We start from the raw sequence: 23607 nt of genomic DNA on the forward strand, positions 1-23607 counted from the left end.
CTCCGACCAGGAAGGCCAAGAAGGTGGGGCGAGGCTGGTCTCCAACCTCCCGCAAGGGAAAGGATAAGACTGGGTGTGAGCAAGGTCCCATGCCAGACAACTCAAGAAGGAACTGAGGAGGGGGGAACTGGCAGTGCCCTATATACCACGGCATGTTCGCGCCACTCCAGGGGGCGCTGGAGCCAGTCCCCTACAGATAGTGCTGAGGGAAAAAACTTCTGGCACCGGTGCATGTGGTGAGCATACACACCTAAATTGAATGGACATGAGCAACACATCTTGAAGAACATCAGTTATGGAAAAAGTCTTTTCTGGTGTGAGGGTCATAAGACATTGCTGCAGTCTGTCATTTACATATTTTAAGAAGTATAGTACTTAGAAAATACTTCAAAATCACAACTTTTTATAAAGAAGATTTACATTTTATATTTTGAAAGACAGTGTTTATTATACTAAATGACTGGTTGCATACTTAACATGATAAAATACTTGTTAACTGACTGGAGTAGCTACTGTGCTTTGAATCAAAATGGAGAAATTAGGCAAGGGGTTTGTGTGTGTGTGTGTGTATGTGTATAGTAAATGAAACAATTCACACTACTGTGGCTCTTTTGGGTAATGTTGATTGCTAGTTTGGCTCCTGAACCTCTGAGGTCTGAATATCACTAGTCTACATTTTAAAAAGAAACTAGTGATTTGGGTGCCTCAATTTTTGGGTACTCAAATTGAGACACCATAAAAGGGCCTGAATTTCAGAGGTTGGCTGCTCGGTGTTTTCTGAAATTCAGGCCCCTGTAAAGTATCTAAAGATGGAGAACCAAAAACTGAGGCACTCTTGAAAGTTTGGGCCATAGTATAAACTCTTTATTTTCAAGCTTTATACAATATTTCCCTGAGGGCCTGATTGTGCAGTTATTACTGAGACTAAGTTCCCATTGACCTCAACAGGAGTTCTGAGTAAAAAATGTGGGATATAGTCCTTAATTTTGAAATATGCTTACTTTGTATTATATACAAAAATATATATTGCTTGCCAAAATGACTAATGTAATTTTATTATGTAAATTTCTGTGTATATTACCACTTTAGCTGCATTACATAAGATGGCATATTGGGTTAGTATTGCCTAACCTGACCTGGGTATACCTTTTCCCATAGATAATGAGTGAAGATGAGTAATGGTCTCTCCTCTTAACTTTTGAGGGACATTAGCTCACATCACACAACTTGCACTTTATTTTCCCCAGTTTGGCACAGTAAATTTTCTCTGGGACTAGAATAGGTGGGTTGTTGCAAGTTATGAATAAGATCTGCTGGCAGAGCTGTATGTGGAAGCCTGCAAGCACATGTCTGCATTATCCCTCAGTCTAGCTATAGTTATACTTGTCATTCATGTCATACAGCATTATATTCACCTAATCATTATGCTGTTAATTTAATCAAATACTGAGCGATAGAACTGCATTTAAAAATGTGCAAAAGTAAATTAAATATATGGCAGATTCAACTGGTTTATAATTCAAAGTAACATCTTTGAATATTTTTAACAGATTTTTGATATTTCCTGGGATCCATATCAGCCAAACAGAATCGTTAGCTGTGGAGTGAAACATATAAAGGTAAATTGGTTTTGTTGCTTTTATATTTTCATTTGTTAATGTTTATGAAGTCATCCGATGTCCTGAACTGCTTGCCTATTTTCTTTCAGTAGGTGGCATCCTGGCACCCCCAATGCCCATGAACACTATCCAGTTTTCTAGGTTTGCAGCCAATTCGAGATGATGAGGGAAACTTTCAGAAATATGAAGTGATTGCAGTGCAGGACAGCTTATCAAGCAAAGTATAAACATTTAATGCCTTAATATTTACCAATACTCACTCCCATTTTGGGCTTCTGCCCTCTCTATTCCACCAAACTGCTCACCAACATCTTCAGTTATCTCTTCCTAGTTAAATCTCAATAAGGCATCATTGAAAAGATCTGAAAGGATTGATTCACTCACTGAGGCTAAGAAAATTGCAGAACCATGGATCACTTGATGATTACCTGTTTTGTTCATGCCCTCTGAAGTACCTGGCATTGGTCACTGTCAGAAGACAGGATACTGGGCTAGATGGACCATTGGTCTGACCCAGTATGGACATTCTTATGTTATGTTCTTATGAATGAGATAGGGATCCTAACTGCTCAGCCACAGTCTGGACAGAGACTACAGAGAAGGTATGAGAGGAGTCACTCCATGCTGCTAGACATCCTCTGCAGCTTTGGGAGTCAGATTTCTTAGAGATCCTTGGTTTTCCACTCCATTTTTTGGCCCAGCTCCCTGTACCTCTGATCTCATGGAACTGAGGAGAGAACCTGAGTACTCCACAGCTCCAGTATTTGTTCCTTCCCACAATTTTGCACAGGAGGCACATGTGGACCTAAATACATATTTGTAAATTACCTTCCTGTTGCCTTACTTTGTTGCCTAGTATTAAAACTTAAATGGGACCAAAATTTAAGTAAAATTGAAAGCAAAATGAAAATCCCCCCCAAAAGGTTCATATTTTGGATAAAACCTCCTTGGGTTTATGCAAAGCTGGAGGGAAGTCCCTCACTTGGCCAAAGTTTTCTGTTTTCCCCTGTCTTTGAGACGCATCTCTACCAGATGGCAATTATTTCCCATGATTAGGGGTGGGAAAAATTTTAAACAGAAGTTTTAGGAAACTTGCTAATCTTTCTAGCTCTGGTGGCTGAGAAGTTTGAACGCTAAACTGACACGATTTTCAAAACTGTGGGGTGGTTTTGGCAGTAGTTATGCCATTTGCTGTGTTCTGCAAGCTGCTTCTCAAAAACCTATCTTTAGTTAGCACCCGTGCTTTGTTAAAATGGTCATAATTAACCATCCAAACAAACAGATATAGATTAAGGCATGCCATAAAACTGTGTGTTGAAATCTTTGAGGATTAGGTGTTGGATTCCCATCAAAAGATGTACAAACAGTAGTCCATACTATATCTTAAGTTTAGAGGGATGGGATCTCTGCTTGAACTTAGAGGTAGATAAAATAAATAGCTTCTCCAGCTCTATACTATAGGGTATTTACTCTGTGTTTGTAGAATCAAGATTAATATTTGGGGAGGAAGAAATGGGGAGAGTGTAGTCTTTTCTCTGAGCTTCTCTCTAGTCAAGCAACCCAAACTATTTCTGAAGTGTACTGCAGCTGAGCTTTTTGCTGAATGGCTAGGCTGGGTATCAAAGCCACACCTGCAACCTTCCACATTTCTCAAAGCCTGCATGCAATTTCAGATGAATAAGTACCACTGGCTTTTAAATACATTTAAAAGATTGTGAAGAGCTTTGAGGTCTACACTTAAAAACACTGTGTAAGAGGTAGGTGTTATTCTTATTTTTCTTATTAATTACTTTGCAGGATCAGGTTAATTTAGCTTCCTACATATGTAGTTAGGTGCCTAAGTTTAGCAAAAGTCTTGGCAAAGGTGACTTGCCACATATAAAATTATCCCTAAGTGGTACAGGAGGAAGAGCAGAGTCTGAGTTCTCTCTTCTGTAGACACTCAGTCCTGGCAATCTGTGTCCCACAGACACTTGGCCAGAGGGCCCCAGGCTGGAATGGAGTTGAGTCTGTCGCTGAACTTGCTGTAGGCAGGAATCACAGCTGCTACCTCCTGCCTAGTCAGAAATGCTGGCCACCCACATCAATGGGCAGGGAAGTCGGTAGGGTAAGTGCTGAAATGGGGATAGTCCCAGTAGCAAGGACACTCAGCAAGGGACAATAGGAAGTTCCTCCCCCTGGGAGGCACCCATTTGCCAGCTGGAGGAGAGAGGTGCAGATTGGCCAACATTCCCCAGCTCCCAAGATTTATCTGGTGCAGGGACAATGTGGAGCCTCTTCCAGCTCCATTCCAGCAGCCCAGCCTACCCATTCGAAGTAGGAATGGGAACCCAGCCAGACAGGTGCTGCGGGTCTAGCTGATTGCCTATTTAGGGAGTCAGGAAGGAATTTTTTCTTCCATGGGCCAATTGGGAGAGGACCAGAGAGTCTTTTGCCATCCTTGCAGCATCTTCAAGCCACAGTGGGTTAAATAGGAATGCTCTTACTGCCTGACTGAGTTACTGGAATGATGGTGTTTATTTGTCACAACTTGCAGCCAGTTTCTACTGTGGCTAAGAGAATAAAATGAATGGCTCCAAGAGGTAAAAGATCTTGGATTTTGGTGACGGGCCTTGGGCTCATGTGATAGAGGCAGATCTTGTGGCCCTCATAGGCTGAGGTCCCCACCCTGCTGCATCTTCTGTCCCATTCATGGGGGAGGGTGCTGGGACTCAGACAGAGCTGAGTCCTGGGGGTAGGCTGAAGAGAGCCACACTACGTTATGGGTTATATGGTATAGGAGAATATGGGTGATGGACAAGTAGGGCCCATCCCTTTTGTTAAAGTTTAATAAAAGTTGCAGCCTGCTGCTTTATTCCATGCATGTGTTTGTCTTCATTTTGCTGCTGTGTCCACATCAATATCCCCTGCTGGGGTGGAGGCTGCACTGGATATGCCACCTCCTACTGAATTATTTTGCTAAACTGTTGTTAGTGGGGCAGCAGTTATGAGTTCTAATGAGTCTTAAACTAGGTATAATTTGCTGCCTCCCCTTTCTCCCTCTACAGCCAACCAAAAATTAGGTGGGGGGGGCAGTATAGTGTTCCCCAAGTTTGAAAGCTGTGTGGAAAATATTCCCCTTCCACACCTGTAATTAGGCCTATGTTGAAAAGATATGGAAATTGGAGATGGGCCCCAAACCAAAATCCTTGATCCAAACACTTTCAACTCTAAGGAAGTTCATATCAAGATCTGAATTTTGTTAAAAAATGCTCAAAGCATGTTCTTAATTTGTCTCAGATTACAATCTAATGGTTATAAATGGCTCATAATCTTGTCTTTCATGACTTCCTATCAGCACACACTACTGTTGGGCTAAATTCTCAGAGTCTTACTTGATCCTCATTCAGGCAAACTTGATGGGAATTTTACATGAGTAAGTACTAAGAGAAGACCTCAGGACTTGGTCTTATTTTTTATTTCTACAGCCCATAGTTATGTATGGAGCTCTGCAAACAAACAAGACAAGTCCCTTGTTTAAGAAGATTCCATTCTATTATATATCACGCATGAAAAGGTGACAGACAAAGTGAGGGTGAGGTTATTAGAAGAATGAGGGTAACAATAATAAAACAGCATGAGTTATTTTTCAGTTTAATACATATACACACAAAAAATTTAACTATCACATTGTGTATGTGATCTTAAGATCTACTGTGGTAGTTTTCCATTCTTTATAAGTTGTTCGTGGCATGATGGAACAGTCAGTTAAGAGGCAAGAGCCATATAAGTGTCTAGCTCAGTTACTGAACAATATGTAGAGATGTCTGTAAGATCTGCAAACTGATGTCAAAACCAAAAATGCTGCAGAGACTTCTCTTCATGTATCATTTACATTTCATAGTTTTGGACATTGTGTGGAAATGCACTGACAGCAAAAAGAGGAATATTTGGCAAAACAGGAGATCTCCAAACTATCCTTTGCTTAGCATGTGCAAAAGAAGATGTCACGTACTCTGGTGCTTTAAATGGAGACATCTATGTTTGGAAAGGGCTAAACTTAGTCCGCACAATTCAAGGAGCTCACAGTGTAAGTTATGTTTTTAATTCTAACTTATGAAAATTAACCTTGTTCACTGAATTGAAGAACTGTAATGGATCTGTAATATTTCAAAAGATTCTAATCTGTGTCAAATCGTAATAGAATGTATAGTGTTCACTAAGACTTTATGAATTGTTCACTTTATACTCTGATTATGTAGGTATTTAAGTATTAGCTACAGTATCTTGTTCTACTGACAGAACTGCTGCTGTTGTTCGTTTGTGTGTAGTTTTGATACTGATTTCACCAAACAGACTTAAATGTAAGGTATCATCTTGATAGATTTTTAAGGTGCCTTCAGTTCTGAATAGACCAATTGTATAAACATAGATTCTAATATGTTAGTCTTATTTAATATGCTAGTCTTATTTAAAATAGGATTCCCAATATTCCATACCAAGGATTTTCATAAAAATGAGATCTTAAGCGTAACAAGCATCTTATGTGTTTTTCTCAGTAACCAAGGCAATAAGAACATGAGCAAATCTGCTTTACAGTGGAATTTCTCTTTGGCTTGCTCACATAACGTGGAAATGATTTTAAAAACTCTCATTAAATACTAAAAATGTAATTTGAAGCAAACAAAAATCTCAATCTATTCAGTGTAGATGAACATTGGAGCTAAAAAAATAGCAGAGGCATATTTTACTACTGTAAATGTTTATTTCATATTCCTAAACATTCAACTTTAGTGCCTTAATTAGATTACATATGTTCATGTTTCCTTTTGTTCTCAAGGTAAAGGCAGAGCATTCTTCTAACATCTTGTCCTCAATACATTTGAAACTGCTAGAAACAACTGTATTGAATACAGTATTGAATACAGTGTTCCACTGTGTTTTCTCTGAACATGTGGGTAGGGATTGTTTCCTTAGTGTTATGCTATAAGAGCTACCCAGGGGATTTATATTTCTGGAACCTTGGTAGAAACAACAGTCTCGATATACAGTTGTTGCTGAGCTTCAGTAGTTATGAGCCTAAGAAAAACACAGCTTTGCTGACATTGTATGAAGAATCACAGTAATATTCAAAAATTGAGTTCCATCATGGAATGAGCCACCCAAATACCCCAAGGGAACCTGCTTCAAAAGAGAAATAACCCCCCCTCTGACCACACACCCCTAGTTGTCACCTACCACCCATCACTAGAACCCATATGGGGTATTATCAAACAACTACAATCCATATTCAATGCATACCCCACCCGGAAATAAATCTTTCCTGGACCCTGTCAGGGTTTGGACTCACCCGGCGGCGCCTCCTGCTGGTCATCCTTGGGAATTAGCTCGATTTCCAGCCCAGAGCACCCTCCGCAGGCCAGTGATCCACCTTACCACTGGTCCCTGGTCCCTCCCAGGATCTGGTGCCCTTGCCTTGGGTGCTGCCCCCCTGGCAGTGCCCCCATTTCCTGGGTCTCCCCACCCCAGGGAACCTTCACCCACTATGCCCACACCGCCTCAGTCATGGCTACTGCCAGTCATCATCTAGCCCCGCACCCTGGGGCGGACTGCAGTGTAAAAGCCAATCATGACAGGAAACAAGGGGTTTGGTCTGGCTGCCTTTACCCACCCTCAGGCTGCCCCTCTGCAACCCCAGTACTTATATGGGCCTGGGACCAGACCCTGCAGCCTGGGGAGTTGCTGGCCTAGGGCTTCCCGGCTCCTGAGGCCTTTCCCCAGCCCTGCCTCACTCTAGGTCCCCCAGGTGAGTTCCCCCACAGCCAGGCCTGTCTCTCTCTCCAGCCAGAGAGAGTCTGCCTGAACTTCTGGCTCCCAGCCTTTATAAGGACCAACTGGGCCCTGACTGGGGCGTGGCCCAGCTGCGGCTACTTCCCCACTCAGCCCAGCTTCTAGCCTAGCTGGCTTTTCAGCCCTTCAGGGCAAGAGCAGGTGACCACCCCGTTACAGACCCACTCTTGTGGACCCAACCGGTTCCCCTGCCCCTTCTCCATGAGCTGGCTGCACGACTTGCAGCCGGTTTGTTTCCAGACTGCGCCAAGGAAACACCTATACACGCTCGTGCTCCACACTCTTTACTTCCTCACCCTCGCGTCCTGCCCCAATACAAAGTGGCGGGACCTCCTGCCACCTTTAGAAGGTGAGGAGCCCTGGTGGGCCAGCCAATACTCCACCCTGGTCCCGAGACCCGCCGGGGATATCAGCTGGCGGCTCCTTCATGGAGCCGTGAGCACGGGCGTGTATTTGGCGCGTTTTACCCCTATCCCAGACACCTGCCCCTTCTGCGGCGTGAGGGAGACTCTGGCGCACATTTACTTGGAGTGTGCCAGGTTGCGGCCCCTATTCCGGCTCCTCACAAATATCCTGTTACGTTTCTGGCTGCACTTTTCCCCTCACCTCCTTCTCTATGCACTCCCTATCCGTGGCTCTACAAAGTCACGGGACCTGCTGGTCAACCTCCTCTTGGCCCTGGCTAAAACGGCCATGTATAAAACCAGGGAGAGGAGGTTGGCCAATGGAGACTCCTGTGACTGTGGGGCCTGTTTCCGATCCTCTATCCCTTCACGTATCCGGGCAGAGTTCCTCTGGGCGGCGTCCACTGGCTCTCTTGATGCCTTTGAGGAGCAGTGGGTGCTGTCCGGGGTTCTCTGCTCGGTGTCCCCGTCAGGCTTCCTTCTTTTGACCCTTTGACTGCACTCCTGTCCCTGTTATTTCATTAGTTGTCCCCCAGAAAAAATTGGTTTCCAGGTCCTGTAGATCCTCCCCTTAGGCTGGGGTGGGGGTCCTTAAGCAGTGGGCAGGCTCCTGCCCGCCCACTTCCTGGAACCCAATAGGTACAGACCCATTCTTCTGGACTTCAAATAACCTCCCAACCTCTCCAACCTCCTCATCACACACAAGCTCCCCACAGACCAGGACATACCAACTCAAAGTGGCACCAGACCCTGCCAGAACAACAGATGCAAAACTTGCAGACATATCTTCCACTACTACAATGATAAAAAAAATCCCACAACACACCTTTCAAGATCCATGGGCCCTACACATGCCTTTCATAACATGTGGTGTACCTCATTTAGTACACTAAATGCCCCAATAACAACTATGTGGGTGAACTTACACAGAAAAATGATAAAAGACAAAAACGTCACTTCACCTGTGGCTGAACACTTTTCACAAAGCAATCGCTTTATATTTGACCTCTCAGTCCTCATCCTCAAAGGAAACCTGCATAACACTTTCAAAAGTTGAGTCTAGAAGCTTAAATTTATAACTTTGGTAGACACTAAAAATCATGGACTGAATAGAGAGATTGGATTTATGGCTTATTACAACAATCTATAACCTACTAACGGCCACTTCATCTTGAATGATCCCTTGAAATATGTGTTAACTACTTATGCTAAACAACCTGTTCCATCTTGTACTTAGTTGTGACACTCTGATTTAAGTTTCCCAAACCTCATGAAGAGCTCTATGTAAGCTTGAAACCTTGACTCTCTCACCAACAGAAGTTGGTCCAATAAAAGATATTACAGTAGAGACAAGGTGGGTGATACATTAGTAAGCATTCTAACAAGTACTGTAAAACTATTGTAATGTAGAAGAACATGGTAATCCATAAATTTTGCCTTTTTTAAAAGTGAAAAAGCAATTCAAACTACAGTAGATACTTTTTGTGCCAACAAAAAATGAAATTCACACTCTTTCAGTTTACATCAGATTCCAAATGATGTCTGAACTGAATTCATGAAACGTTGTCTGAGCCATCTCTGCACCTGTAAGAATATTTGTATCAATTGTTTGCTTGTTTTTGTTTATTCTGGGTGACAATTTATTGTGAGTGTCTATGCTATGTGTATGACATTTATACAAAAACTTCCATTATAATTCACAATCAATGGATTGGTAAGATAGCACTTGAAATAAACTGTCACCTGTGTGTTTGGTTTGTTTTCTGAGTGGAGAGCATCTTATCTTTTAAACAGTATTATCTAACAGTTCTTAACAGTTTGGCCTTTAAGAAGAGCATACTCAAACACACTTGGATTTGTTTTTATGTTTAAATTATTATTAACTTTCAAAACTATTATACTATTGATTAACAGGCTGGAATTTTTAGTATGTATGGTTGTGAGGAAGGTTTTGCCACTGGTGGGAGAGATGGTTGTATTCGGTTATGGGACACCGATTTCAAGCCAATAACTAAAATTGATCTCAGGGAGACGGAACAAGGATACAAAGGTAATACAATTATTTGTGAGTGGATTTTGATATATTTGGATAATGGATGTTACATTTTAATACAATATAAAGTGTTAATGCCTGTGCATACTGTTGAATTTTACCAGATCGGATAGACTATATACAGATTTTTAAACTGAATTATTTTGTTTGACAATAGTCTTTTTTAATATCTTTGAGCAGCTTTCATATTCCATAGTAAAAATAGAAGGGTGCTTTGTCATCTTTTTTCCATACTGTGGAAGTTCAGAACATGATCTACAAAGGTACACTCATCACAAAAGTGTCAGACTGAGGTTACTCATGCTTTCTGAGCACAAGAGAGGGGAAGCCTGTCATTATCACTCTTAATGTTCAATATTTTTCTTCGAGTGCTTGTTCATGTCCATTCCATGTTAGGTATGCGCACACCCTCCAGCACACGCTGGAGATTTTTCCCTTAGGGGTATCCATTGGGCCAGCTCTAGTGCCTGCTGGAGCCATGCACTCGTGTGCTGGTATAAGGGGCGCTACTGGCTATGCACCCTCTCAATTCCTTCTTACCGCCCTTGACTGTTGCTGGAATGACCCTTCTTGCTTCGGCAAAATTTTCTTCCCAGTGTTTTTTGGACTCTAACTCTTCATTCTTAGTTATCATAGTTTAGTGTATATCGTTTTTGAAATTAGAATTAATGTACATAATTAGCTCCTGTCGTTGAGGGACTCCTTTGCGCCATGGGCCAGACATGCCTCAGTCTCCAGGCTTCAAACCTTGTGCATCCTGTGGCAAACCTATGCTTGTGAGTGACCCACACTCCAGCTGCTTGAAGTGCTTGGGGGAAACTCATGTGAAGGTCAATTGCCAGATCTGTCGGGACTTCAAATCCTGCACTAAAAAAGACAGACATTAGGCTGAAGGCTATCCTCAGGGAAGCTGCCCTCAGACCAGCCTCAGAGCAGAGCCACTACAATTTGGTGCTGAGCACTTTGGCGTGAGTGCGAAGTGCTCCTCCCGCATCAAGCTCTTCCCAGCACTGTTCACCATCTCCAGTGCAGAGAAAGAAGCACAAAAAGCAGCGCATTGACAGAGGGCGCTTGCTGGTGCAGAAGAAAGACAAGGGGTGGGAAGGCAGCACAGTGAGACCTGTGCTAGGCCACTCTTCCACTCCCAGGCCCACGATGGCACCATCGACTCTGGCTAGAGCATTGAGTCCAGTGTGGGACCCTCTGCCAACACCCAGAAGCAACTGTGGCACCAGTGATCTGAGTATTCCATTGACCCCGGAGGCTTTCCAAGCTGTGAGGGACCCATTTGCTTTCCCAGTTCCCCCGACTCCATTGGTACACCCTCCAACTCCAATGTCCAGAAGCAGAAAGGAACAAGGGGCGTCAGGCTCCTTCCAGGACCAGGGCCCCTGACACCCTCTAGAGGCTAGCTGACCCTGATCTCAGCATCCAGATAATCTCTGGTCCACCGCTGGTCTCTGGACCCCCGGCACTGCATGGTGGCAGAATCAGGAACTGTTCCACTGTGGTCTCCAAGAGAGGGCTCCTGTTCTGAGTCTGAAGGGAACTGTAGGTGCAACCTAAGGCTCACCACTGGTACCCAACCTATGCACCACCAGCGTTTGGTACTGATCACCCCCCAGCACCTGGCCAGCATGTCACCTGCCAATGCAGTGGTCTTACTGGAACCCCTTGGGGTTTCCCCTGGCACCAGGTCCTCCCTCCCATTGCTCCTAGTCAGTGGTTTCTGAGAGACAGGCTTTCGCTCCTTCTCAGTCATCACTGGACCCCGACTCCAGTACTGACCCAAGTACCAATGTTCAGAAGATGGCTCTGGTGGATGTCATTGGGGCTGAGGAAGAAGAGGGATCCCCTCCTCTGGTGCAAGCCTCCTACTCATCCTCTCCAGATAAGGCTGTCGTGGGACCAGGTGTCCTCTTCCATAGGATGATTTCAGGGCCCACTGGTACCTTTTGAAGTGGATAGCTGCAAATCTGGGTCTGGAAATTGAGGATCTTAAAGAGACATCACACAGCCTTAGCAATACCATGGCTGCAGCAGCTCCATCCAAGGTGGCCTGACCCATCAATGAGGCTGTGATGGGGCTGGTCAGGGCCCTGTGGCAAACTCCTCCTTCTTTGCTCCCCACCTCAAAGAGGGCGGAGAAGAAGTATTATGTGCCAGCGAGTGGGTTCGAACACTTATACTTGCACCCCCCGTCCAGTGTCCCTGATTGTGTCTGCAGCAAATGAGAGGGACAGGCAGGGCCAGTTGAGCGCTACCCCTAAACAAAAAGAGGTGAAGAAACTGGACCTTTTTGGAAGAAAGGTTTATTCGACAGGTAGAGTTCAACTACATATCTCTAACCAGCAAGCTTTGCTGGGGTGATAAGATTATAATCTGTGGGACGCCCTGGCTAAATTTAAAGACTCTCTGCCCCAGGATTCAAGGCAGGAGTTCACTGCCCTCTTGGAAGAGGGAAAGAATATGGCCAGAACCTCTCTCCAGGCAGCTCTGGATGCAGCTGACTTAGCAGCTAGAATAATGGCCTCTATTGTCACCACGAGGCGTTCTTGGCTCCAGTCCTCATGGCTTCCTCATGAGGTCCAACAGTCCATCCAGGACCTCTCCTTCAAAGGCTCCTCTCTATTTTCAGAGCAGACAGACATGAGACTTCACAGCCTGAAGGACTGAAGGGCCGCCCTATGATCCTTAGGCCTTTATGCTCCATCAGTTTCCAGGAAGCACTTTAGGCCCCAGCAGCCTCCTTGTTTCTCGGTGTCTCCAAGACAAGAGCCCTACAAAAGAAAAGGGAGAGGTTATAATTGGCAGAGGTCTCAGAGGTACTCTGGGGAGTTCAAGCAGGCCTTTTGAAGGTATGCCAGAAGGCGCTATACTGTCACCACTTCAGATCCGTCTCCCCTTTTATTTTTGGACTGTCTGTCCCATTTCAGCCCAGCATAGTCATACATAACTTTGGACCGTTGGGTTCTAAGTACAATGACAATCGGCTATACCCTTCAGTTTTTATCCCTTCTCTCCCACACCCCCATTCCCAGGCCTCTTCAGGGACCCTTCTCATGAGCAACTCCTTATCCAGGAGGTGCAATACCTCCTACAAATGGGGGCTGTGGAGGAGGTTCCACAAGACTTGAGAGGAAAGGGGTTTTAATCCTGATATTTCCTAATCTCAAAGGCCAAAGGGGGCCTCCAGCCCATTCTGGACCTGCGTTGCCTCAACAGATACCTCCCTGGATCCCGGAGACTGGTATGCTGCCGTTGACTTAAAGGATGGATACTTTCACATTTCTATCTTCTGTAGTCACAGAAGAGTTCTCAGGTTTGTCGTGACTCAGCACCACTACCAATTCACCGCTCTTCCCTTCGGCCTATCAGCGGCCCCCGGGGTTATCATGAAGTGTATGGTGGTAGTAGCAGCCTTCCTCAGACGGTGAGGCATCTACCCATACCTTGATGATGGCTGATCAAAGATCAGTCACAGGCTCAAGTTCAGAACAGCATTAGCACAGTCCAAGCCACCTTCCAAGTGCTGGGCCTGCTGATAAACGAATGGAAATCAACTCTTGGCCCGGCTCAGGGAATAGAATTTATTGGGGCAGCTCTCAACTCGACCCAAGACAGGGCCTTCCTGCCACAGCCCCGATTCCAGACCATGTCGGACCTGATATCCAGTGTCATGGTTTACCGGATTATGGCAGCTTGGGTTGTCTCAAGCTACTGGGGCACATGATGGCATGTACTTACATGGTTCAAGTTGCAAGACTGCACTTCAGACCCCTCCAGATATGGTTAGCATCAGTATATTCCTTGAGCAGACAACACTTGGATTCTGTGGTTTCTCCCCTAGTCCTCACCTCCCTGGAGTGGTGGAAAGACCCAAGATCGGTAATGATGGGGCTGCCCTTTGTTACCCCTCAAGCATCAGTAGCTTTAATCTTGAATGTGTTAGAACTTGGGTGGGGAGTCCACCTCAACAATCTCAGGACTTGGGGCCTCTGGTTCCAAGAAGAAGTCCCTGAACATAAACGTCAGGAAGCTCAGGGCAGTACTCTTAGCTTGCCAAGTGTTCCTTCCCCAGCTGTCAGGTCAGGTGGTGCAAGTCCTGACAGACAATAATGTGGCCATGTTCTATATCTACAAGCAGGGAGGGGCCCTATCTTTGGCCCTGTGTCAGTAGGCCATCTGTCTATGGGACTTCTGCACAAAGCACTCCATTCATCTTGAGGTATCACATCTGGTGACGGAGGGAACACACTAAATTTTTTTTTAAATGTACAGATCTACATTTTAAAAAGTGAACTTTAATTTTGGGTTCCCAATTTGAGACCACTGGAGTCTGATATTCATAGAGGTTGAGCACATGAAAACCCTATTAGACTGATAGGGAGCTGTGGATACTCAGCACGGTGAGTACACACACAAAAATTGAGGTCCACTACAAATTAGAGGCTGCTTTTGAAAATTTTGACAATAGTATTTCTTGCATCTAAATATGCTTCCCACAATTTTATTGGAGATATTCTGCCTGATGGTGGCAAAATGTCTCCACCCAATATCTTATCGCTCTGGAAACCAATTATACCTTTAAAACTTTGATTACAATAATTTAATTGGAGCAGAACAAAAAATAAAGAACAAAATAATTCAGTGCAGTGAAATGATCTTTGCAAACTGCGTTCAGACCAACTTCATTCTTAGGTTGTCTTCAGCCAACTCTAACTGCAACAGTTACCAGTTGACAATCTTTTAAACTCTACATCTCAGAAAGTTCCACACCTGAAAGGTGCTGCAACCACAGTGTGTTGCCACAATTATTAAAGCTCCATATGCCATACTCCTCTCCTTTAATTTTTAAACCATAGATTTATGACCTGATTTGCATAGATGATGAGCACCCATAGTTTCTGTTGAGGCCAGTGGTAACTATAGTTATACAATATCTCTGAAAGTGAGGCCATTTTGTCTTCTGGAAGATATATAATTCCATTTTGATTAAGGGAGCCTGTTGGGACAAACAACTGACATGTACTCCTCCGGCTCTTAATTTACATGTTCAGAATCACCTTCTATATTAACATTAATATTGGAATTATCAGCAGGCCAGTAAAAAGGATAACAATTTTTTTCTTAGAAACCATATAGTTATCATCAATGTCAATACCCTTTCTATTTTCTGAAATTTTATCTTGTAACAACTGGTGAGTGTGTTTGTTTGTTATTTCTTTATTTTACTTCAACCAGGTATGTTGTTCATCCTGACACTTGTAAAATGTATATCTATATGTAAAAAGTATATCTAGACACGCTTCTGACAAGCAAAATGCCTCCAGTCACTGCTATATGGTTAGGCAAGTCCCCTTAGCATGTTCTCAAAGTTCCCGTCTAGTTCTTAGAGCTCTGTATGCATACTTTCTAGCCTTCAAAGCTCTCAAATGGACCCTGACAGCAAAGTTTGTTTGCTGATACAATTCTGGTTTCATGCATTTTTGGCAGCCAGCATTTTAATGACTAATGTTCATTTCCACAGAAATAATCTGTAGAAACTGTATTTATATCAGTTTATGATCCATTTCTGAAGCACCCAATTCCAAGAAACACTTTCTAAAAAATTGTGGAGGAAAAAAAAAAGAGGAGTGGGTAAGTCCTGACCCCTTTGACAGATCTGGTCCTGAGAATTCAAGAAGGCCAAACTCTGACATGAAGAAAAAAAACAGAATAACCACCAAATGCTAAAACTATGGTGAAGCATTACTATATTCTGGCTGGGAACAGCCCCTCATGCAGTCTGTTTCTAATAAAAGTAAGAATGACCTATATGTAGACCTGTACATAGAAACCGTTGCTGGCTATTACAGTGCACACACATAAACATTCAGCCTCTTTGTTTCCCCTTGTAGTGGCCCTGTGAAGCACCCTTCATATTTTGGAAAGTCCAGTATAGGAATAATACATTTCTATCCTGTACTCTGCTTGCTGCTCGTGAACTTTCTGGCAGGTGTCTGTTGTGTCTCTGAATTTGCCGAGTTAAGAGAATTTTCTGCAGAAAATTATTGCTTCAAAATAATAAATAAAATTAAGAAGCTGTAATTTATTTATAAAGGTCATCTATTCCTAATGTGCTATCTGCAAAGACCATCTTACTGTCCTTCTGCAGGTGGTCTAAAGAATGCATTTTCATCTTGGAGTAAGTTAAGCTATTTTGCTTCCTTTGCTAAAAGGAAGAAAACTCACATTAGAGTTGCTATTAAATTATATTTATTTGATGCCATTACTTCTACCATCTGTTAAATGTTAAAGGATACAGAACACTTACAGGAGAGCAACTAAGTTCAGAAGAAAATTATATACCAACAGCAAAATGACAGGGATGTAGACTATCAATGCTAATTCTTACTATCTCCTTACAAGACAAGACTAATTAGTACAAAATTCCATTTTCAGAGCAAATAATGAGCTCAATTTCCACTTAAAGATAAATGTGAATGTTAACATAATTCTTTTTATTAGTAAATAACAAATTAAGTGACTTCTAAGTAGCAATAAGCTAAAACTAGAAACATTTACCTAACCCTTTCTCTCCTGAGCTTTTGGGGTTCAGATAAAATAGCATTTGAACCACTCATGTTTTAAATTTGTTTTTCCAAAACCAGAAGAGATTTTGTCACTCTGCACTGAGATGGCAGTGACAAAGATTAGAAATCTTACTTAAGCAAGCCAGTAAATACTGAATTATGCTACAGCTATTCTATAGAAAGAAAGTGCTTTGTGTTGAAAAGGGGTTCTGTCCACGTGCATAATCATTTAGATTAAGTAAGAAGAAATGTATCTGTGAAAACTGCTTTCTAACAATAGACAGACTCTTAAAATATTAATTTAGGGCATGAAAACGGTTACAGATCATAAAATCCAAGCAACCTGTGGTCTTACCTCTCTCTGTCCCTACCCTTTGTTGTCTGTCTTCTCATGCCCTCTTTTCTGTTTTCTCTCTCCACTGTATCCTTTCAATGTGATGCTTCTCTCACCTGCCTCCTTTGTCCCTTCTTCCATCTCTAGCCCTTTCTTTGGTTCCTGTATTGTGACCCACTGCTGATCCATTCTGTTTGCTAGCTACAGATTTCATTTAATTAACCTTTCCATATCTTGTTCTTCGAGAACTCTGATCACTGGAGCTCTGCCAGAGAGCACTTTAGACATCAGGATTCTTGTCTGTTTCACTTTGTTGATAGTGCAGGTAGACTCTGATCCAGTAAAACACATGCTTAACTTTAAGTGGTTGAGCAGCCCCATAAAAGTAGTCTACATCCCTGTCAAGGTCTTGGGATTCTTCAGAACTCTGGAAATTCCATGATGGCTTCAGCTATCTTCTATGTGGCCCTGGTTCATTTAAGCATGTGCTAAACACTAAGTATGTGAGTAGTCCCAATTTCTCCCCCACACCACCTCCCGCCTCCCTTTGTTTCTTTCCTAAGCAGTTTGCAGAGGCGGCCCACTGCTGGACTTACAATTGTTTTAGTACTAGAGTGCTATCAGGAATTTGTAAATTTTCTTGCACATACTAACTGACCAGCCAGCCCCTTCCTGCAGTATAGCAAAACTTTTCCATGGTAGAAATGCCACTGTCACAGTTCAGGGCAATTGCACCTGTATTTCCCGCCAGTGGTCCAGCCCAGGCACCCAATCTCAGGCTTCCAGCTCTTCAGCTGTTGCCTCTCTTGGGTGGAGACACAAGTCTGTCTCCCTTCTGACCATGGCATTTTCAGGTCACACAGTTCCCTGGTGTCACTGTGTGTTTCCCATCACAGACAGGTTGACTAAGGATACTTGCTTGCTTTCTCTTCAGAGACTGTTAACAGGTGTAATTGTTACAGATATGTTACCAAACAGCACTTCCTATGCAAACCTACTTTATTCTTAAGATAAAAAGCATTACAGAGGAAGCATATTGAAAACTATAAAATAACCTACACGCATACTAATAAGCTTACCAGAGTTGACCCCAGTTCTAATGTGGATTCTTCTTCGAGTGCATGTCCATTGCAATCAGGTGTGTGCTCACGCATGTGCACGTTGGCCAGAAGATTTTTCCCCTAGCAGCATCCATTGGGTCAGCCTGGGTGCCCTTTGGAGTCACGCCTTCATGGCACCCAATATAGAGCCCTGCCGACCCGCCACCCTCTCAGTTCCTTCTTACTGCCAGTGACGGTGGCTGGAACTTCCCTTAGCTGTTGCTTAGCAAGTTTGTTTTTCTCTTGTTGTATATAGTTACCTTAGCTTAGTTTAGTGTTCTTAGTATAGAGATTGTTGGGGGTTCCCCCCAATCCTAGCTCCTAGGAACCATGGTATGCCGCGGTCCCCGGGTTTTAAAAACTGTGTGGCCTGCACAAAGTGCACGCCAAAGAGCGATCCGCACTCGTCATGTTTATGGTGCTTAGGGGAGAGCCATCAAAAAGATCGCTGTAAGATCTGCCACGAGTTCCGTCCAAGAACTCTTAAAGAAAGGGAACAGCAGCTTAAGGTGATCCTCATGGAGGCAACCCTATGCCCCTACTCTGACCCGGGCTCAGGGGACCCGGTCCCCAATGAATCGTCCTCGATGCGGAGCACCTCGGCACCATTGTCGAACTAGGCGCTGAGAAAGAACTCCTCCCGAGACTCTCAGCACCGACATTGCTCCACATGGGGCCCAACTGATATTAGGCATCAATCCCACTCACTGGTGCCTCAGAAGGACAGGGAGGAACCCAGGGTCACCACTCCGCAATGTCTTCTGTGGCTTCAGCCACCCTTTGTCTCGCCATCGGCTGCTCACCTGCCTTCGGTACCTGCAATTCCGACACCTCCGTCAATGACACCGTCGTTGACTCCAGCACTGTGCTTGGCTCCGACCTTGGTACCACCCTTGGCAGCGTCTTTGTGCCCATCTCCCACACTGGCACCATTATCGATGTCGACCTCCGCCTCCCTTGGCTCCTGTGAGCGGGCCGACACAGCTCCCTCTGTCATACTGGTGGCTGCGCCGACACTTGCTCCAACGTCTACAGCCCCGGTACCGTCGGCAGCACCACTAGCACCAACACTGTTCCGAGAGTCTCGGGACCCCTTGGGAGTGGACAGCAGGGAGCATCCACTCATTGTAAATGCTTCCTCCTCTTCATCACTGGACGAAGCATTGGTGGGGACAGCCAGAGCTCCTGTGCTAGAGGACAATAGAGTGCTGCAGCAGTTGCTGCTCAGGGCTGCCCAGAGTCTGGGCATTAAGGGCGAAGAGATGGTAGAGGAGGCTGATTCAATGGTGGACATCCTTGCACCTTCCAGACCTTCCCGTATTGCCCTTCCACTTATTAAAACCATTGTGGACACCATCAAGACCCTGTGGCAGACCCCAGCTTCCTTGCCACCCACTGCCAAGCACAACGAGAGGTGTTATTTCGTGCCTTCCAGAGGGTTCGAACATTTGTACTCCCACCCACCCCCTGACTCTCTGGTGGTCGATGCAGCTAACCAGCATGAGAGACAGGGCTTCCAAGGATCCTCCCCCAAAAACAGGGAGGCTAAGCGCCTAGACCTTGTGTGGAGAAAGGTCTACTCTACAGGGTGTTTGCAGCTCCGTATCGTGAACCAACAGGCCATCATAAGCAGGTATTCGTACACCTGTGCAGCAATGGCTAAATTTACAGAGCTCATCCCTTCAAACTCCCAAACTGAGTTCTCAGCCTTGGTGGAGGAGGGGAAGCTAGTCTCCCGTGCTTCCCTCCAGGCTGCATTGGACGCTGCAGATGCCGCCAGTAGGGTTATGGTGACAGAGGTAGCTATGAGGAGGGGTTCCTGGCTCCAAGTATCAGGGCTACCCTACGAGATCCAGCAAACTATTGAGGACCTTTCATTTGAGGGTGAGACTCTTTTCTCTGAAAAGACAGACAAGACACCCTCAAGTCCTTGGGTCTGCAAACCCCCGCCATGCAGCGGAGACACTTCCACCTGCAACCTCCTCAGAGATTCCAGCAACAGAACCAGCGGGACAGTTCTTGGAGGAGGAACAGGATTGGCAGGAGGAGGCAACACCCATCCTCAGGCCAGGGCTTTGGCCAGCCCAAACCGCCCTCTGGCCCTAAACCAGCCTTTTGAATGTGCGGTCGAGGACGGCACACCAGATCACAGACTGGAACTACTTTGCCTTACCTTTTTCTCCCGATTATCCCCTTTCTACCATGAATGGTCCCATATCACCTAGGACCGTTGGGTGCTCCACACAGTAGAGGGGGTATACTCCATCCAATTCTGTGCCCTCCAGCCCCTCCACCCCCCTTTCCCGTCCCTCTTCAGGGACCCTTCTTATGAGCAACTTCTCATACAGGAGGTGTAGTTGCTCCTATCAATAGGGGCAGCGGAGGAGGTTCCTCTGGAGCACATGAGCGAGGGTTTCTATTCCTGGTATTTCCTAATACCGAAAGCCAAAGGTGACCTCAGGCCTATTTTGGACCTGCGAGAACTCAAAAAGTTTGTGAGGAAACTCAAGTTCCATACAATCTCCTTGGCCTCCATCATCCCTTCACTAGATCCAGCATATTGGTATGCCGCCCTCGACTTGAAGGACGCGTATTTTCACATCGCAATCACTCAGACCCACAGGAAGTACCTCAAGTTTGTGGTCAATGGTTCTCACTACCAATTTACTATCCTCCCATCTGGCCTGTCAGCAGCACCTCGAGTATTCACCAAGTGCATGGCAGTCATCGCTGCATTCTTGCAGAGGCATCAGGTACAGGTGTTTCCGTACCTCGACGACTGGCTGATCAAAGGCCGCTCCAGCGGTCACATTTATCAAAGTCACCTTCGAGAGTGTGGGTCTGCTTCTAAACGAAGCAGAATCGACTCTGTCTCCCATCCAGAGGACAGAGTTCATAGGGGCAGTACTGGACTCCACCCAAGCCAGGGCATAGCTGCCACAGGTGAGGTTTCAGGCCCTCAATGACATAATCCGGGGAGTCATGCAGTTTCCCACCACTACAGCAAGAAACTGCCTGAAGCTTCTTGGGCACATGGCGGCCTATACATATGAGGTGCCACATGCCAGACTCAGGCTTCGGCCACTCCAGTTGTGGCTAGCGTCAGTCTATCACCCAGCCCGGGACACCTTGGACAGGATCGTGACCCTTCCTCACCCGATCCTCGATTCGCTCTGGTGGTGGATCGATGCCCGGCAGGTGTGCTCAGGGGTCCCCTTTGCTGCCCCACAGCCATCTCTGTCGTTAGTGACAGACGCATCAGCCTTGGGCTGGGGAGCTCATTTGGGGGACCACAGAACTCAAGGCCACTGATCGAAAGCAGATCTGCGTCTCCACATCAATGTCAGAGAGCTCAGAGTGGTGCACCTAGCATGTCAAACGTTCTGCCCTTACCTAATCGATCAATGTATATCAGTCATGACAGACAATACAACAGCAATGTCCTATATCAACAAACGGAGGTGCAAGCTCCTATCCCCTGTACCAAGAAGCCTTCATGCTATGGGACTTCTGTGGAGAACATTCAATCCACCTGCAGGCATTATACCTCCCCGGGATTCAGAACGAGCTGGCGGACCACCTCAGCAGGTCATTCCGCAGCCACGAGTGGTCCCTTCACCTGGATGTCACAAATTCAATCTTCCAGAGGTGGGGATTTCCCCTGATGGACCTCTTCACCATGTGATGCAACAGGAAGTGCCAGCAGTTCTGCTCCTTCCAGAATCACAGCCCGGGCTCCACCGTGGATGCATTTCCCCTCCACTGGGGAGGTGCTCTCCTATACGCCTTCCCACCAATACTGCTTGTTCACAAGGTGCTGCTCAAGATTCGCAGAGATCGAGCTCAGGTCATACTGATAGCAGTGGCCTGGCCCCGTCAGCACTGGTACACATCCCTCCTAGACATGTCGGTGGGAGCCCCGATTACTTTGCTGCTCTCCCCGGACCTTCTCACACAAGATCATGGACTTCTCCAACACCCAAACCTCCAGTCGCTCCATCTTACAGTGTGGAAGCTCCATGGTTAAACCCGTCAGAGCTTTCCTGTTCAGACCAGGTCAGACAGGTCCTTCTTGGCAGTAGGAAGCCCTTGATGAGGGCCATGTACCTTGACAAGTGGAAGAGATTTTCAATCTGGTCGATGTAGTGCCGCTTGCCCCTGACGCTCACTTCAGCACCGCACATCCTAGTCTATCTCCCTCATCTGAAGCAGGAAGGTCTCTCGTTGCCTTCTATAAGAGTGCACTTGGCTGCCATCTCGGCCTTCCACCCAGGTGTGCAAGGCCGCTCGATTTTTGCTATCCCCATGCTCAGCTGATTCCCAAAAGGGCTTGATAAGTTATACCCTCATGTCCATCAACTGGTCCCTGCCTGGGACCTCAACTTGGTCCTCTCGAGGCTCATGGGGCCCCCCTTTGAGCCTTTAGCAACATACTCTACCTCTCCTACAACGTCTCATTCCTGGTGGCGATAACCTCGGCCTTGACATCAGACCCTCCCTACACTGTGTTCTTTAAGGACAAGGTTCAGCTCAGGCCTCACCTTGCTTTCCTCCGGAAGGTTGTATCGTAGTTTCACATCAACCAGGACATCTTCCTCTTGGTTTTCTACCCTAAACCTCATTCCAGTGGCAGGGAGCAGAGACTCCACACTCTGGATGTCTGCAGAGCGCTGGCCTTTTACACTGAGAGAACGAAACCATTCAGAAAGTTGGTCCAGTTGTTCGTGGCAGTGGCGGACAGAATGAACGGTCAGCTGGTTTCATCCCAATGCTTTTCGTCATGGATCATGTCCTGTATCCATGAGTGCTACTACCTGGCTGGTGTTCCTGCATCTCCAATCACTGCGCACTCTACCATGGCGCAGGCTTCATCTATGGTGTTCCTGGCTCAGTTTCCCACCCAGAAAATCTGCAGAGCGGCAATGTAATCTTCCATACACACTTTCGCTGCGCATTATGCAATTACCCAACAGGTCAGAGACGATGCAGTCTTCGGAAGAGCAGTACTCCAATCAGTGGACAGCTCCGACCCCACCTCCTAAATTTGGCTTGGGAGTTACCTGATTGGAATGAACATGAACAAGCACTCGAAGAAGAAAAAACAGTTACTCACTTCTCGTAACGGTTGTTCTTCGAGATGTGTTGTTCATATCCATTCCAATACCCACCTTCCTACCCCTCTGTCGGACTAGCTGTCAAGAAGGAACTGACGGGGTGGTGGGTCGGCAGGGCTATATATTGGGCACCATGAAGGCGCGACTCCAGGGGGCGGCCAGGCTGACCTGACAGATGCTGCTAGGGGAAAAATCTTCCAGCCAATATGCACGTGCGCACACACTCACCTGATTGGAATGGACATGAACAACACATCTCAAAGAATAACAGTTACGAGAAGTGCTCTGACAGGAGCAGTCCTTATTCATAGAATATTAGGGTTGGAAAAGACCTCAGGAGATCATCTAGTCCAATCCCCTGCTCAAAGCAGGACCAACACCAACTAAATCATCCCAGCCAGGGCTTTGTCAAGCTGGGCCTTAAAAACCTCTAAGGATGGAGATTCCACCACCTCCCTAGGTAACCCATTCCACTGCTTCACCACTCTCCTAATGAAATACTGTTTCCTAATATCCAACCTAGACCTCCCCCACTGCAACTTGAGACCATTTCTTCTTGTTCTGTCATCTGCGAACACT

The 23607-nt window shown here is 45.6% G+C and overlaps 1 protein-coding gene across 2 annotated transcripts in view; it reads left to right on the top strand.

Moving 5' to 3' along the window:
- EML6 (EMAP like 6) overlaps positions 1-23607 on the top strand; it is a 329709-nt gene that overhangs the window by 62334 nt on the left and 243768 nt on the right. For both annotated transcript variants that reach the window (XM_043543860.1, XM_037895940.2), the window contains exons 5-7: positions 1551-1619; positions 5503-5688; positions 9767-9902. In XM_043543860.1, the coding sequence (XP_043399795.1) occupies positions 1551-1619; positions 5503-5688; positions 9767-9902 (391 nt within the window). The remainder of the gene's footprint in view (positions 1-1550; positions 1620-5502; positions 5689-9766; positions 9903-23607) is intronic.

This window comes from Chelonia mydas, chromosome 3 (genome assembly GCF_015237465.2).
Source record: "Chelonia mydas isolate rCheMyd1 chromosome 3, rCheMyd1.pri.v2, whole genome shotgun sequence".
NCBI lineage: Eukaryota > Metazoa > Chordata > Testudines > Cheloniidae > Chelonia > Chelonia mydas.